General features: G+C 34.3%; 2 protein-coding genes across 2 annotated transcripts; both read left to right on the forward strand.

Annotated features, from left to right (window-relative positions):
* The first annotated feature begins 4,618 nt into the window (after positions 1–4,618).
* LOC146164587 (hypoxanthine-guanine phosphoribosyltransferase-like) lies at positions 4,619–10,259 on the forward strand. Its single transcript, XM_083382339.1, has 8 exons — positions 4,619–4,764; positions 5,069–5,175; positions 5,479–5,665; positions 5,800–5,883; positions 6,155–6,284; positions 6,668–6,744; positions 6,819–6,884; positions 9,811–10,259. The coding sequence occupies exons 1-7, from the start codon at positions 4,744–4,746 to the stop codon at positions 6,870–6,872; spliced, it is 660 nt and encodes a 219-aa protein (XP_083238465.1). The 5' UTR covers positions 4,619–4,743; the 3' UTR covers positions 6,873–6,884; positions 9,811–10,259.
* A 3,621-nt stretch (positions 10,260–13,880) lies between these two features.
* On the forward strand, positions 13,881–17,017 carry LOC146164588 (hypoxanthine-guanine phosphoribosyltransferase-like). The gene is made up of 7 exons (XM_083382340.1): positions 13,881–14,002; positions 14,525–14,631; positions 15,054–15,240; positions 15,379–15,462; positions 15,883–16,012; positions 16,310–16,386; positions 16,453–17,017. Exons 1-7 carry the CDS (start codon positions 13,982–13,984, stop codon positions 16,504–16,506), a joined length of 660 nt encoding a protein of 219 aa, XP_083238466.1. The 5' UTR covers positions 13,881–13,981; the 3' UTR covers positions 16,507–17,017.
* The last annotated feature ends 335 nt before the right edge of the window (positions 17,018–17,352 follow it).

Raw genomic sequence — 17,352 nt, forward strand, 5'->3', positions numbered from 1 at the left:
AGGCATGCATTTGTTGACTGGTTTTTAGTAGAATTCGGATACAACTAACGTTGCAGTAAAAGCAAATGTGTAACTCGCCAGTTAACTTGTAGGATGCAGGGAAACGGAATAACGCCAGAACATTTACAGGCTTTTTTTTAATGCGCACGGAAAATAATCACAGTAAATAACAAATACAGACGCTGGCTCCTCTACACTGGCAACATAAAATATAATTCAAAATTTCCCATAAACTTAAAAAATCATGTAGCCAATACCAAAAAAGTTGGCGCTTGTCTAGAATCCTACCACAATGCACAATATTTGGGTTAAGGTTAGCACTTGGGTCATATATTTTTAAATAATGAATATAATAGCAGTTGACCACCCTAACCCAAATATGCTATGTTGTTTGATAACTGACATAGGATTCTAGACCAGCACCAAAAAGTTATCTGTAATATTACAACCAAAATTAAATTTTTCCTGGATTTCATCTTCTATTTAAACAATAATCCCCTGATTTTGTTTTTATATGGTTATGAAACAATTTGCATAAGGTTAGGTAATTTGGCTCTGGTCTACATTTGTTTTAACACTAACGAAACGAGTTGTCAAAGTTCAAATTACAAGGAAGCCATAAATATGCAAGAATAAATATAATAATATTAGGCGCTCTTTCACTATTGTACGTGAAAAGTTATGCAAAAAAAAAATAATAATATCGCTTACCACAACGCATATTGTTTGGGTTAGCGTTTGGTTGAGGGTGGGTCAAGTAATATTATGTTTATTGTAAGTAATAACTTGACCCACCCTCAACCAAACGCTAACCCGCACCCTAACCCAAACAATATGAGTTGTGGTAAGCGGCATTTCAAGAAAAAAATTTTTTTATTAATTTTTACGTACAATAGTGAAAGAGCGCCTAATATTACTTGACCCTCTCTCCCTAACCCAACTATTGTTTGGCAATATAAACACCCGGAAGAAAATGTTGTACGATTCTACACCAGCGCCGTTTTCTGTCCTTTACATAACTAATAGGATTAATACCCACGGGAGGTGAATTTTTTAAGCCAGTGTAAACTTCGACTTTGGAATTTGCTTAGCGCGGCCGCGGAGACCGGTGACTTGACGATTTATCTTCTTCGGCTCTTTGGAGTCGAGTTAATATCACGCATTTGACCAGCGATGCGTGTAATATTTTTGCGCAATGTGAACACTGATCTCTATGAATTACAGTATAAACTAGTCTTTGATATGGAAATGTCAAAGAAACAAACATAGACTACCTTATTTTGAAATAGTAAATATACCTATTGTAAATACCACAGAAAAAATACACAGCAAAAACTATTTATAAATTTGTCCACAATAAAGATATAGCCTACTATTTAAAGCAGTGCTTCGCAACTGCATGGTGTGTTTAATCGCAAAGGTCGAATTTCTAAAAATATATGAAACAACAGTCAACAAACCCATGCGTTTAGCTCAAAACTACATGTTACACCAGGGGTGGGCAACCCCTGGCACGCAAGATGAGTTTGCATGGCACGCCAATTGATTTAACGCTTACGTAATATCACCTTAAAAAAGTGCAACCATTACATCACTATCACATCATTAACATTACTATTACATCACTAACACTAGCGCTAACGAAATGGTTGCCCACATTGCCAGTTCGTGTCACAAATAAGTGTCTTAACTGTGTAATATGCTGTATTTAGTATTTTTTTGTGGGCGTACTTAATTGTTGTTTACCAACATTTCGTATTACGTCACAATGCCTCAAATTTGGCGTAACATTTACTACGTTAAAGCAGGGCATTCTAAATCAGTGGTTCTCAACTGCCGGTCCGCGTCAACTTTCCTGCCGGTCCGCTACATATATTACCAATTTATATCTCAATTGCAAAAAGCAAGATGTTGAAGGCGGCTTGTCCATCAAATTTAGAACTTAGCCAGTTCCGTAATTTGCAGCATTGTGATGCAACATAGAGTTAACTGGACTTCATTTTACGTCACAATGCTGCAAATGTTGTGCCCAACTATTTAAAAGTGGGCTACAACTCGTTTAAGTCCTAAACTTGGTTGACAACCACTGTTCTACATTAAAGTAAGCACGTGTGTTTTTGTGAGAAACCAACAAAAAGCGAAACTGGTAGTTAACACTTCTAGGTATCGGCGTAAAAGCATCGAAGTATATTTCAAAAAAGATACGTAAATTAGATGTCAGATCACAGAAGGGCTACTGAGTCGGACTCGGGAGTCGAGTAAGACCAGGTAAAACTACCCGAGTACGACGTGTGCGCATACGCAGAACCAAATTTCGAAACTAATAAGGCAGCAAACTGTAAATTGTTAAGGTGGAATAGCATATGCTCGTGGTATATTTTCCATGACCCTAGAGTGGATTGCGGAATATCCACCTTAATTTAGTTACACGTAAATTGGTGAAACACAGAGGCTGAGTCGGACTCGGGACGTGATGAAATCTGATGTTTGGCCGGAGTCGGACTCGGGTTGCTTTTAACCGACTCTGCAGCCTTGATTGCCAGTGCGAAACCAAACATAGAAAAATGTTTGGCACGCGAGTTGTTATTATTTTGACATTTTTGATAAACTGGCACACTGCGTACGAAAGGTTGCCGACCCCTGTGTTACACTAACGATGTGAAACTTAAAGAACTCGGCGGACACTAACAAAAAATTCCAGGCTGTTTTAGTTGATCAATATTTACCTTGATAAGTAGGCCTACGATAATAAAAGAATTTGGTACCGGTATCTTTAAGAATTTTTATATGCATTTCGACTTTTTTTAAAGTTATTTCATAGACGATTTGCCTGGGACTTTTTTAAAATACTGGATTATTTGCTTTTTAGAACAATATTGCTTACTTAAACAACACTTCAATTTCACTTTGTAGTGTCTTTAAGCCCGATTTTTCTCAACCAAAACTAACTGTTTATCGGAACTCCTAATTGCAAAAAAATGTTTGTTGTATAAAGCAGGGAGTCGAACCGTTTAACTATTCCGGTTCAGGTTCGGTTCGGGTTCAAGGATTTTTTCGGAAATACGGTTCAGTTCCGGTTTCGGTTTTGAGCAATATACAAGTTTCGGTTCAGCTCCGGTTCGACTAGATTTATTTTCAAAGCCGGTTCATAAAGTTCCGGTTCGGATGAAATTTGAGATGAAAATGTGGGATAATAAATGTTACGTGACACAAACCAGCAGCTCATTATTGAAATATCTGAAAAATAAAAAATCAACGTTTTTTTATTAAGTTTTCTTGTTTGCGTTACGGTTCGGGAAAATTTGGACCAAAACAGGTTCATAAAGTTCCGGTTCGGTTCCGGTTCGACCCCCGGGTATAAAACCTAATATAAACGTCGTTTGCCTCGGTTTTGTGTGAGAGTCTTTAATTTGCCTTTTTTCATTGGATCTAATTCTACGCATTTTAAACCAAGGCTAAGGATTCGGAGCCGGCCTCGGGACTCGATACTCGAGTAAAACCACACGAGTCTCGAGTCCGACATACGCATGCATGCGCAGTACCAAGTTTTAAAGCTGATATGGCCGCCACTGGAAATTGTAAAGGTGGAATAGCATATGGTGGAATATTTTTCAACCATGTATTGATGTGAGTTAATTAACGACACACCCCGTGCTATCTTAACTCCACTATATCGAAACTAAAACGAACTGTCATTGCATTTCAAAGAGCATACTGTCAGATCGCTTATAGATTTATTGTACATTCACATAATTCATCTTAGTTCGCTTTTAATAAAATAGCTTACAGCGCTGTTAAAACGGGTCTCGCAAGTAAGGCATACATCAGTTGACTGTAGTGTTTTATCCAGCAGTAGCGTGACACTATATAGCACAACAGCGACTAAGATGGGGATTAATTGAGTCGAAATGCCGGCTGGATTCGCCAGAACGGCCACGAAAGGAAATGAGTATCGAGGTGAAATATTTAACACTTTACCAGGCGAACACGCTATAATTACAAGCACTAACATACATGCGTCGTTCCTCTACACGGTACCGGTCCGATTAGGTGATACTTTCGGGTGACTGGAGAAACAGATTTTCCATCATCTGAGTAGTCCAAAAAATGCGTTCGGACAGTGGTATAATCTGGGAACACATTGGACCCATGGCTTTATGTATAGTCGCACACTAGAGGTTGTGCGGGCGAAAAATTGAATTATTATCGGCAATTTTAAAGTATTTTCCAACACTTTCAATGGCCGGAGAAATTCTCAAGGGGCCAATAAAACTAAACTTAAAACTTAATGATTTTATTTTAATTGTTATTTATACATGGTTCATTTCACGTGCATTCGTTCTTAGTTGTCCTGGAGATGTGCCTAATAATACTAATTTAGTATAGGCCTATTATGTTCGTGTGTATAAAAATTCTGTATTTACTGCCAATTAATTCTTTTAGAAAGATTTGGCGAAAGATAAGTGATTATCGTCGATATGAACTGTCTTTCGTGAGTTCCGCCGATTTTTTCTGAATCTTAATAGTGTGTCGGATACAAAAAGTAGTTGTGCAACAAATCTTATTATAGAAAATAACCTAACTTTGACAAATAATGGCTTTCATTTAGAGCGCAAGATTTTGTTGTTAAGAAACAATATACTTTATTTTTAGTTTTCAATAATTTCCATCGCAATTTTATTATACTCCTTACTTTGTTTCAAGCAATTTTAATTATCTCATTTAATAACATCCTCGGTGAAGATGACTGAATCTTTTATTAAGGTAAATAATGGTAATTTTTTTCGTCTTCAGTTTAACATGTCAAATGACTTCACCATATATTTGTACATGTGTTCCTAAATTAAATTCTCTAGCTGGATCTGACTTGCGCTATTCCCTAGCCTAGCCCAATTGCATTCTGGTCCTTTAGGCTAAAACATTGATAGTAATATTTGTGGGCCCAAGAAAATGTATACAAAAAGCGAAAGGTTTCTGGGATTGCAATGAATTGTAACCAACAAATAGTTTGTGTTTAAATGTTGTCATACTTCTATGAGTACCAATACTCTGTAGACTTATATTTCAGATTCCGGATGACTACAAAGGTTACTCAATTGATCACTTTTGTATTCCTGAACATTATGTTGAAGATATTGAAACAGTTCTTATACCCAAAGGGTTTGTGTTGGACAGGTAAAAGTGTTCCACCCACTGCTTTGGCAAATGTTATCTTTATAAAAGTGGTGTTATTTTCTAGCAAAGTGTAATTTAATGATGTTCAATTTAAAGTATAACAAAGTTATTATTTAATTGCCATTTGTTCTAAATTATGCACATTGAAATTAGTAAATCAATCCAAATATGTAAATAATTACATTTATTCAAATCAAAACAAATTGCAATTTGCGCAAATAAAACTTAAGAAATGCTATGCTTTGCAAATTTTGCGGATCCATACAATACTGAGTAAGCATGACCTGTTTATGTTTTTAAAAGGACAGAGCGCATTGCAAGAGATATTTACGAAAGTCTTGACAAGTCAAAGCCAACAGCTGCTCTATGTGTTTTGAAGGGTGGTTACCAGTTTTTCAATGACCTATTGCATTTTCTGAGGCAACTTAATGCAAATGGCTCAAAGTCTTGTCAACTTTCATTGGACTTTATACGGTTAAAAAGTTATCAGGTATATAATTATATGGTTAACAGTCACAATGTTTAGTTATTAGGTGCAAATCTAAATTCTGTTCTGCTATATAATCAAATTACATGTGTGATTGCGTATCAGTGAACCAATATCTTAACTTAACTAATTTTTAGAATGACCAATCTACTGGAACTGTAAAAGTTATTGGTGGTGATGATCTATCTTATCTTGCCGGAAAAAATGTTCTTATTGTTGAGGTAAAACAAAAGTCATTCTTTGTTAATTTTTGTTGTTGCTTATATAAATTAATAACATACATGAGAATCTATACCTTGTGCTGTGATCAAGTTAACAAGTTATACTAATAGGATAAAAATTAGATTTTTATTTCCCATTACCTTTCTTCTAATGTCAATATCAAACAATCCATGTCAACAAATGTCACTCTTTGATTTATGTTTTACTTAATCCAATGTCTAGATTTGCAGTACTAACTATCTTTCTATCTTTGCTATCGATTTTCTGCAGGATATTATTGACACTGGAAGAACAATGAAGAAGTTACTTGAAGTTTTGGATCAGTACAAACCTCACTCTGTGCGAGTTGCAAGCCTTCTTGTGAAAAGGAATCCCCGCAGCTGTGGCTACAGGCCTGATTGTAAGCTTTCTTATACATATTTTATATTTAGTTGGTTTTTGTTGTTAACCAGCTTAAATATGTTCAGGCAACATAAATGTATTAAAAATATGTTCAAGCAACTGCAATGTATAGTGTATCATGTTGCTCGTATCAAGAAATCTAATTAGGGGATTTCAGTTCCTAAAAAGAAAGTAAACCATTTATAAACAAATCTGTGTAACTTTGATCTGGTTGTTCCGATCACTGACTTGTCTTATAACAGATATCTAGGCATCTAAATTTGCTGTTCAGTTTTCTAATAATTTATATTTAAAAAGTTTAAAATCAGAAGAACTATGTTTCGAACAAATTTATAAATGAGAATCACCTTAGGAATAATATTAATTTATGTTTAAATACAGACATCGGATATGAAGTTCCAGACCAATTTTTAATTGGGTATGCAATAGATTACAATGAATATTTCAGAGATTTGAATGTATGTATTAAATAAATGCATGAAATTCAACAATTAAAAAATGTTTTTTGTTTACCTTTTGTTCATTTTTTCAGCACATCTGTATAATAAACAAAAATGGAATGGAAAAATACAAAATGAAACAATGACATATACACAGGGTAAGTAGCAAACACTTATTTGGAACCTTTTTTTGTTGAACATACACATTACAATTCGAAATTAAAGCTAATGACATTTTTCACATCAGCTTTTTACATAAAAAAACATTTTGATTCAATTAGAGAATGGCAAGTTTGTTACTGGTTGGGATAAAGGGGGTAATACGCTGGAAAACCTTGGGTAAGACAATCGCGCGTCTGTTATGCTTTGTAGTTTTAGTTAAAAGTATCCTACTGCAATTTCTTGAGAAACCTAAATTTCTATGTGAGTGACAGGGTTTAAGAATTGTTTTTACTAATGATTTTTATAATCACGATCTACGTGAAATATCTGTCATAATTTTACAATGCAGTCAAGTCATATGCCGGGTAGTTTAAAAGAGGCTATTATTATCGAAATGAGTTGGCCTGAGCACTGAGCAGCTGTCCGTAGAGCGGCCACTCTCAGTATAAATCTATCTGCACATGATAGTAAAAATCAGGAGGCATTTTATCCTTTACGTATTACCACGTAGTGAATATGCTATACCAGTGGTATCGCCGGTCCGTTAAAAAGTCGGCTCCATTAGTTAAAAAAAAACTTGTCCGGGGGGTTAAACTGCATAAAGGTTTTAATTTGATTTTGTTTAATATGTTAAGCCCGAGTCTGTACAGCGTAGAAGCGCCACAAGTAGTCGAGACACTCTGGCTTAAAATTCATGCCAACTAAAAAAGACGCATTACCTCAAGTATATATTTAAGTTAGCGTTTTCATATTTTCCATTAGATTAATAACATTTGATGAATTCTGGTCTTAAAACTTTGCGCTCAGAGAAACCACATAATAGTTTCTATTCATAGGACAGAAAGAATGCAACTTTTGTAGTTAAAGGGTTACAACTTTTGTACGTTGGACACCCTTTGCTACCGGGATACGTGTTTGCAATAATATTAATTAGAATACTGTTGCTATCTCACGGGCCATATCCTTGTAAAGTTTTACGGTTGGTAGGTATTCCTGATCGATTTATTTCACGGGGTTTCGTTAAGTAAAATATGGCCAACTACGCCGAGTATATAGTCGATCCATTTCGAAAAAACACAACATTACAATCTTGCTCTTTATTTTTTTTCAAAATTGTCACCCAACTAAAACACGCAGCTTTAGCAAACTTTCACTGGGATGGTACAATACTTATTAGTTCAGTGTTTCTCAGCCTTTCATGGCTAGTGGTACCCCTCAGCAATAAGAAATAGATTGCGGCACCCTTACAAGATTGATTTTTCCGTAGGTAATTTACTATAATGTCGCATTAAACGTAACTGGAGCCACACACATCAACTCTCTGCACAACGTAGGAAGTTGCAATTAGATTTATTCCACTCTAATCTTACACAAAACATTGTTAAAGTTAAACAAAAATCAGATTCTTAAAGATTCGCAAATATCTCTCGTCACCCTTGAGAATTAGAAACGGCGGCACAGTGGTTGAAAACCACTGTATTAGTGATTAGGAAAAAATGATATTAGATCATGCCCGATGTTGTTTTTCTTGTTTGTAATGACATAAATTCAGGCTGCTCATTTTTAGTTAATCCAATTCATACACAACACACAACAATTTTTTTTGCTTATTTTTAGTTAATCCATTTCATACACAACACACAACATTACTCATTATATATTCATTTCACTTTCACACTATATACTAAAACACTCATCTAAAAGATTTTACTTTTTAGGCCTGACAAAGACAACGTCAAATAGCCCCATTTTACAAATATCGGCTACAGGCATACAGATGTTGTGATAATTAAAAATGAAAAAGTTTTACGCTGTTACACCTTAATTTTTATGACTCAACTTTCTGACGTCATCATAAAAATTCCACTGGCGGCCGTGAGAAAAATAAAGACTTTCAACAGGTGAAAGGTTGCGCACCCCTGGTCTATATTGTTTTGTTTTTATGTAATTAAAGCTTTCAAACAATTTAAATTTTTGCAGTTTTAATGATAAAGTTGGGGAAAAACTGAGTTTATGCACAGGTGTAGGATTGGTGCCCAACGCAATTGCACTACTTGGATCTTATGTTCACCACTTATAACTATACCATATTGTTCTAACTAAACATAGCGCAAATCCCCCCCACGACATTTTTTTGTTTTACCTTGTTTTTGCGAATAAACAGGATTCTAGCTGCACATATGTGCGAGTTCAATCAAGAACAACGATTTTTTTTTTCAGATTATAGTTTGTGACGTCTTTCTAAACAAATTCATGCCTTCCAAATACAAAATCCTGTATACAACGCTGTTATCGTAGAATTTTCACTTATAGTGGGCCTTCAAAAGTTTTTTTTTTGTGAAATGTCATTCTTTTATATATAACTTTATTGTATATTAGTTTATTAACGTATCAGTTACTTTGCAATCAATATGCGTCTTGACGATGGTTCCGTGCATAATCCTGAAATAAATCCTGCTCATATAACAAATATTGAAACAATCCTTATGGAAAAGTTAACGTTAGTTTCATTTTTTGGACGAATATTGATTCTGGTTTATGTAAAATACACTAAGAAGGTCGCAGGAAAAAAACTGGTAACCACCGTAAAGACGCATCACAAAAAGACATCTATAAATTAATCAATCTATTTACTTTTTTGATATGAGTTTTTCGACCTGGTTTACATATTTTACAGAAACCAAACGTAAACAAAAAATATGTGAACTAATTAGTAATTACCTTACAGGAACCAATAGCACATTACCACAAAAAAAACTATTAGAAGGGCCACAATCTGGAAAACTGTTTTTAGAAGTTCTTGCCAAATCAAACTATATACAGGCGTTTTTAATTTCTAAAAACCCTATTTCTCTACTTCGGGTGGCAATATGGCGCTGTGTTTAACATGATCAATGTGAAGACTTATTAATTCTCTTACAGGGTTAAAGCTTGAAATACACAAGCAAAAAAATACACAAAAGCGAGGAAACATTGAAAAGTTCCAAGAATTTTTATTGCATGTCTTTGTCACGCTGTTTGATCGTCTTTCTCTATTCAAAAACCTGATCAAGTCTATTGTGTTGTGCTTTTACGAAAAACGATTAGGCGTCTAATAAATTAAAATGAAATACCTCGGGCGACCGGTTAAGCCACGATTGGATGTATTGGTACATCTGCAACTAACAAAATAAGTTTCCTAGTTCAGGAAGTATTTAATATCCTCCATATTATGTTTGTAGACCATAAAAGACTTGGCTTTAAGTAATTATTTGGAGATTTTAGTTAGATTTTTTGCAGATTGTCTTTCTCTAATCAAAAACATGATCAAGTCTATTGTGTTGTGCTCGAAAAAAAACGATTGAGCGTCTAATAAATTAAAAAAAAATTGCACGAAATAAAGCATTTGTACGTATTCGAGAAAAAGAGTATTGAATTATAACGATAAGTAGGTTCGAATTACTTTATTCCTGATTGCATTGTTATACAGTTAAGCACCATAAACGGTGCTAAACTTGGACGTGAGAAAATTAAGTGTTTTATATTCAATTTCAATGTTCATTTAAGTTTCATTTAAAAACAAAAATTAATCCAATCAGGCCTACTTTAACGCAGCTAAAAAGTAGTTTGAGGGTCTACAATGCAATTCGTTGATATGGCCTATGAAATATAGCCTATGTTCCAGAACATGTTAATATAATAGAGCTTTATATTAATCGCATCATACCTACTAAAATTTAAGTCTCTTAATAGACAAAAGAAACTTATAATGTAAATAAAGCTAAAGTATTCTGTTAATTTTTCTTTATTGCACCAGCGCTCATTTTGACCGTACGGTAATTCTAGGTTTGTCCACAACGTGATAATCCCAGTGAATTGTCGAGTAAATATTACGTGATAAAAACGAAGGTATTTAGGCTTCTTAACGGAAACGCAAATTGTAGCCTAATACCCTAAAAAACACTACCTATATAGCAGTGACTTGCGGTGAGGTTCCTAAATGGTGAGGCACAAATTTTTTCGAGTCACGTTTTTCTTTAACAACCACAACACAAACATGGTATAGTACTAATAAAAATAAAAAAAAGTTTGAACTTTTGTTGTTTAGCTTTTGCCATTGTATGAACTGCGCGTATCGAACACAAATAAATATGCTAGCAAACCGTTTCGAGAAGCAACTGACTGAGTTTTAGCGCAATACTCCATTCAGAGAGCAAAAAAATGACTAAAACATAGTAACCAGGGGAGTCGAACCGTTTGACTTTTCGGGTTCAAGATTTTTTTCGGAATCCGGTTCAGTCCGGTTCGCCTAAATTTATTTTCTAAACCGGTTTATAACGTTCCGGTTCGTATGCAATATGAGATTAAAATGTGGGTCAATAAATGTACAGTTACGTGACGTAAACAAGCAGCTCGTTATTGAAATATCTGGAAAACAAAAAAAGGTTTTGTTTAATCAGTATTCATTTTTTTCCCTAAAATTTCGAACATGGCATAGATTAACCAGTGCCTATATATTGACGTGCCTGGTCACAATGATTCTCACTCTTTCACGTTCTTTGTTTCTTTCTTTCTCCTCAATGCGCTCCGATCCTGATTCAACCGCCTGCTGCTTCACACATGAGTGGCGTTACATAAACAGGTGTTTTGCCGCGTTGATTTCTTGTGAATTCAAGCCTTCGTGACTAAATCGCACAAAAAATCCTTGATATTCTGATAATGGCGGCCGAAACAAACGATTATGAGCTGTTTGATATAAAAATTTCTGAAATTATTGTCGAAATTTAGACAGGAAATGTTTGTTAAGGCATACTGAATATTCATCTTGAACAAATTTGAACGGCCGAATGATACAAATTTCATCATCTGTCTGATGCTTAATTAACCAGTTAGGTTGTTTTGTAATTAAATTGTGAACTGATTAGCACACGGAATTAAAATCTTTAAGAATCACTGCTGCTGTAAATGGCCCGACTAAAGGAGCCTTTCGTTCACCACATTTTTGTGCACATTTTTTTGGCATGTTTGTGGTGGGCAAAGCACCAACTTTCAAAATCTTTTTTTCTTTGTCTGAAATAAAATAAAATTATTGCGAACCTAATTATATATAAAACCTAAAATTACACGTGTTCTCTATATGGAAATAAACAAACTAAACTAGCAAAAAATAACCATAAATTGAATTGAATTGAACTTGACAATATCTTGTAAACTGACTGCACTTCCGAACTACTTTAGCTGTTGATCTATATTCACTGATAACCTCACAAATCCCTCATCCAAAGAATAATTATAACTGATTAACAAACTTACTTATTGCGAAATCTGACTCATAAAAGTGTCTCTCACACACTTTCACTGAATCTCTTTTGTATAGGTTTTTTATGTCAGGATCCGCTCGACAAGATAATACTATCTTTTCCATTTCTGTAGCCCACTCTTTCTTCTCCCCAGCACAAAAGCGCTTGGCTGGTATCCAATGCAGCGATTCAGGTCGCTTTCCAGGACATCCAGGGACAAAACAATGTTTCGACATATTAACAACAGCTGCTAGCAAAAAATTATAAGAAAACTAACCACGATGTTGCAGAATAAACCTAGCATACATATTTAACATTTAATTATTATTTTTTTTTGAAGTACTTATATCATCACCGCATTCATTAGTTTTGCTGAATGTGTCGCAACACGTCAGCACATCAAATTAATTCTTTGTTTTATCGCCTTAATGTTGCGTCATGAAAGTTTTTGTTTAAATTCGATTGCCGATATCTCTTGCTAGAGTTTGCAACGAATGCCTTGTTACACCAATTTTTATGCGTCAGAGCTGTATGTGATGTGACGTATATTCGTTTAATGTGAGCGCTTTGTTTTGAAATTCGCCTTATTGTCAACAATCCGGTATTTTTTAGAATCGAACGCCAGTTACGTCGCAATGTAGATCGAAGCGCTTTTGTTCAAGTCATATTGGGACAAAAATATTATTTCCGTCTATAAGAGTCGAGAGAAAAAGGTTTAGACCACGCCTTGTTGTCACGTGATTTATTATTGAAAATCGTAAGAATATCTACGTCAATATTTCCTGTGCATTTTAGAAATCTTTTCGCCAATAAGTATAGTCGCACAATCGAATAAAAACCAGTATCAACCAGTATCACCCAGTACTGCCTAGTGCAGAGAGAAAATACTGAGACAGCAAAATTGATTGTTCATGTATCTGAACTAAAGGAAAGAATTGGACCTGTCTGGCCTCACGAAGACAGGCGATCTCAAATCTTGAAGGAGTGTGATCGATTCATCTTGGCAATTATATAAATGATGACTCATTAATCAGACCCATACCCCTACAAATGCTTGGCGGCTGGCGCCTTCTAATATTATATTACTCCTACTTCTATCATAATACGAATAAAGAAAATAACAAAACAGTCTTTTAGAAAAGCAAAGGGTATAATTGGGAACCCTGCAGGGCCCTGCCTCACCTGCCTCCCCTGACTGCACGTCCCTGCATAGTGTTTATACTTATTAATTACAATAATTTTGCTTTGGCAATGGAAATTACGTTATTTGGTATCGTGCCGGGTTGCTGTACAATTGCCTAAAAAGACGCACCTAATCACGCCTGTATACATCTATGTTGACGCTGTTATAGCACTATATCTTTATAATAAAACTCAATTAAAAATCTATAAAAAATTTAACGAAACACTTGGAAATGGCAAAGCAAATTGTTTAAAAAGATTTATATTTTCGCGTTTCTTGTACTTGGAAGCCATTTTTGGTAGGCTTGGCATTATCAGCGTGAATAAAACACTTTAATGCTATAAAGATTTTTTGATATAAAACCCGAAACTTCACTTTTCAACGTAATAGGCCTAGTTGTTTTCGTTCAGTATTGATTCGAGAACGAGATTCGTGCTTTATGATTGGAGCATACATGCCTAATCACTAGACAAAAGATGTAGTCCTTCGGTGTCCAATAGGTTTAATTTAGCACGTGTGTATTGTATTATCACTGTGCTATTGTAGGGCAAGCTTAATTTGTCTCTTTTTGAAATTCGTGTTTTGTATATAGGTCAAGATTTTTCCTAATAAAGCATTCGCTTTTGCTGAAATGAACAATTCTTTTATAACGGTAAGAGATTTTGTTTTTTGGGCGATCCATCGATTTGTTAAAGAAAGTAACGCAAAAAACGGTCTACAAAAGAGCCACTGTTTTTTTATCTACGTAAACCTATATAAGGAAACCAATTACAACATACATTAGTTTTGAAAATAAATAAAGATTTTGGCGCTGGTCTAGAATCCTCCCATATTTATTTTAACGTAATGAAACGAGTTGTCAACGTAATGAAACGAGTTGTCAAAGTTTAAATCGCATAAATATGTTAAAATTAATATAATAGTAACACTTGACCTACCCGAGCCCAAACGCTAATTCTCACCCTAACCCAAATATTGTTAGCAACACAAACCCCTGTAAATGTGGTAGGATTCTGGACAAGCTCCAAGATTTTTAAATGCAAGGATTTCATGCATTTTAACTTTTATTGCCTGTTTTATATGCTAAAAGAAAAACAAGTTACAACAATTGGTATTCTACAAATATGTAGAATTAAATGTCTTAAACGGCATTACAGTTATAACAAAATTTCAGATTCCTGATGACTTTAAAGGTTACTCAACTGAGCACTTTTGCATTCCTGGACATTATGCAGAGGACTTAGAGTCAGTCATCATACCTAAAGGATTTGTTTTGGACAGGTAATACATTTAACACTAATTTATTTGTTGCCTATACTATGATACTCTTTGAAATACTACAGCCAAACCATCAAAACTACCCAGTCTGCAGGTGTACACCTGAATTGGTATAATATGCAGTAAATTTTCATAAAAACAGTAAATTGTGTTGGGATTTCCAACCTGAGGTGTGCAGTATTTAAGACTTGAAAGTTGTTGCTGATAACATTACATTTTGTGTTTGTATATCATGCATTATTTGTTTTACATAATTTAATTTACCATGATACGTTTGTAGGAAAGGCAAGTGAAAAATAAAAAATTATACTGTTTAAAAACAATAAACTGCAGAAAGCAATTGCTCTCTATGTTAAATGTATTGTATAAAATAAACAGTATTCAAATATATATAAGGAAGGCTCAAATAAATGCATTTTTAAAAGGACAGAGCGGATTGCAAGAGACATTTACGAAAATCTTGACCAGTCAAAGCCAACAGCTGCTCTATGTGTTTTGAAGGGTGGTTACCAGTTTTTCAATGACCTATTGCATTTTTTGAGGCAACTTAATGCAAATGGTTCAAAGTCTTGTCAACTTTCATTAGACTTTATACGTTTAAAAAGTTATCAGGTATGTTATGGTTGACAGTCGCTATGTTTAGTTATTAGTGCAAATCTAAATCTAAATTCTGTTCTGCTATATATTCAAATTACATGTGTGATTTGGCATTTATCAGTGAACCTATATCTTAGCTTGACTATTTTTTAGAATGACCAATCTACTGGAACTGTAAAAGTTATTGGTGGTGATGATCTATCTTATCTTGCCGGAAAAAATGTTCTTATTGTTGAGGTAAAACAATTATCACCTTTATTCTATAAGTATGATGTAACCTTCAACAATTACCAACCTGTTAAAATATTTGATGTCAATACAGCCAACTTTTTTTTATAAAATCCAATATCGGTATGGTTCATAATAAGTGATAAGGAAGTTTATTTCAGCGTTTTAGTTGAATTACCATAAAACAAACATAATCAGTAACACCTTAATTAGTGAAGGCAATTCTGTGAAGTTCTTCTAGTACCTGTTATGTGACTAGTTTCTAAGTTGCAATCACTCAGAAATTTGCTTTTGCCTCACAAAATTTTGTTTTGACACCCCAAATTAATTAAAACCAACTTGAAAATAACAAAAGTATACATATAAAAATTTCATATGTGGAAGCCAAATACTAGACCTAAAGGTAGTATCTTATATTCGTATTTGCAGGATATTATTGACACTGGAAGAACAATGAAGAAGTTACTTGAAGTTTTGGATCAGTACAAACCTCACTCTGTGCGTGTTGCAAGCCTTCTTGTAAAAAGAACTCCCCGCAGCTGTGGTTACAGGCCTGATTGTAAGCCCTCTGCCTTCTACATGATTCATGTTTATTGCTTTAATATTCAACAATCATGCTTTATGGCAAAGTATGACAGTATGAAGGTGGTCCCCAATATCAAATTAACTGCCAAAAATCTTTGTAAATAATTGTTATTCATTAGAATATGAAAAATAACTCTCCTAATAACCATGTGATCTGAAAAAGGAGGCTCCCAAAATGCAAAACCTTTATAATACAAAAATGTGTGTTTTTGGTAAACACCAAAGACTAATTTTTCAGGAATGCATAATCATTATACAAGTTTATTTACAGATATTGGGTATGAAATTCCAGATAAATTTTTGATTGGCTATGCACTGGACTTCAATGAGTATTTCAGAGATCTCAATGTATGTATGCTTGCATACTATGTGACATTTAGGTTCTTATTTTTCATCTTGATTTTTTTGTTACAGCACATTTGTGTTATAAACAAAAAAGGGATGGAAAAATACTCAACAAAGCAGTGACCTATCGGTAAGTTTAATGCTGAACTCCATATACTTTTGCATCTTGTGCAATAAGATGAATTAACCAACTACAATGGGAAAAAAGTATTCGTTGAAGCTCTATATGGCAGAACCATTAAGAACAATGTATTTCTGTCAAATGTGCTTTGTGCAGTTGCTCTACGTTATGTAATTTCTCGTTTGTGCAAATGAATGTTTTTATACCTCCACTTATTTTGTCTACCACAATGGATTTGTTATTAGCAATACACTGCCTACTTTTAAATACATTCACAAGATGGTACTGTATATGTTTCATAGAAAGAAATCCCTCCAGTTTTATTTACCTAAGAAAATTTACGACACCTGCATTGTGGCTATAAGTGATTCTGTTATTAAATATAGTTTTGAGTTAATTTTACAGAGTAGGCAAATTAGGATGCATCCTTAATAGACATCTATAACTTATCATTTTGTCACTGTACTGATCTGGACCTATTAAATAATATATTAACAGGGGGGGTTGAGGATTTAGAAAAATAAGTACTCACATTATTATAGTGTTATTAGCATACAGAAATGATACACTAACATTTGTAATTAAACACACAACATAATGGTGCTAATCTGTTGTTTGCCACAATCAAAGGACCAAAATCCAATTGAAGTAGAGCAAATAGTGAACAGAAATGGATATTCATAAACAGTATCAATCTTCATTAAAAAAGAGATTCACAGTCAGTTCACAGAGAATAGCAGAGATGCATTTTTAATCGTCATCATCTTCAGGAACAAATATGTCATAGTCTTCCAACAGACTTGCACCTTTCATCGACATCATTCCACCGAGATACACAAATGGTGCCA

Source organism: Ascidiella aspersa, chromosome 2 (genome assembly GCF_963924565.1).
Source record: "Ascidiella aspersa chromosome 2, kaAscAspe10.2, whole genome shotgun sequence".
Lineage (NCBI taxonomy): Eukaryota > Metazoa > Chordata > Ascidiacea > Phlebobranchia > Ascidiidae > Ascidiella > Ascidiella aspersa.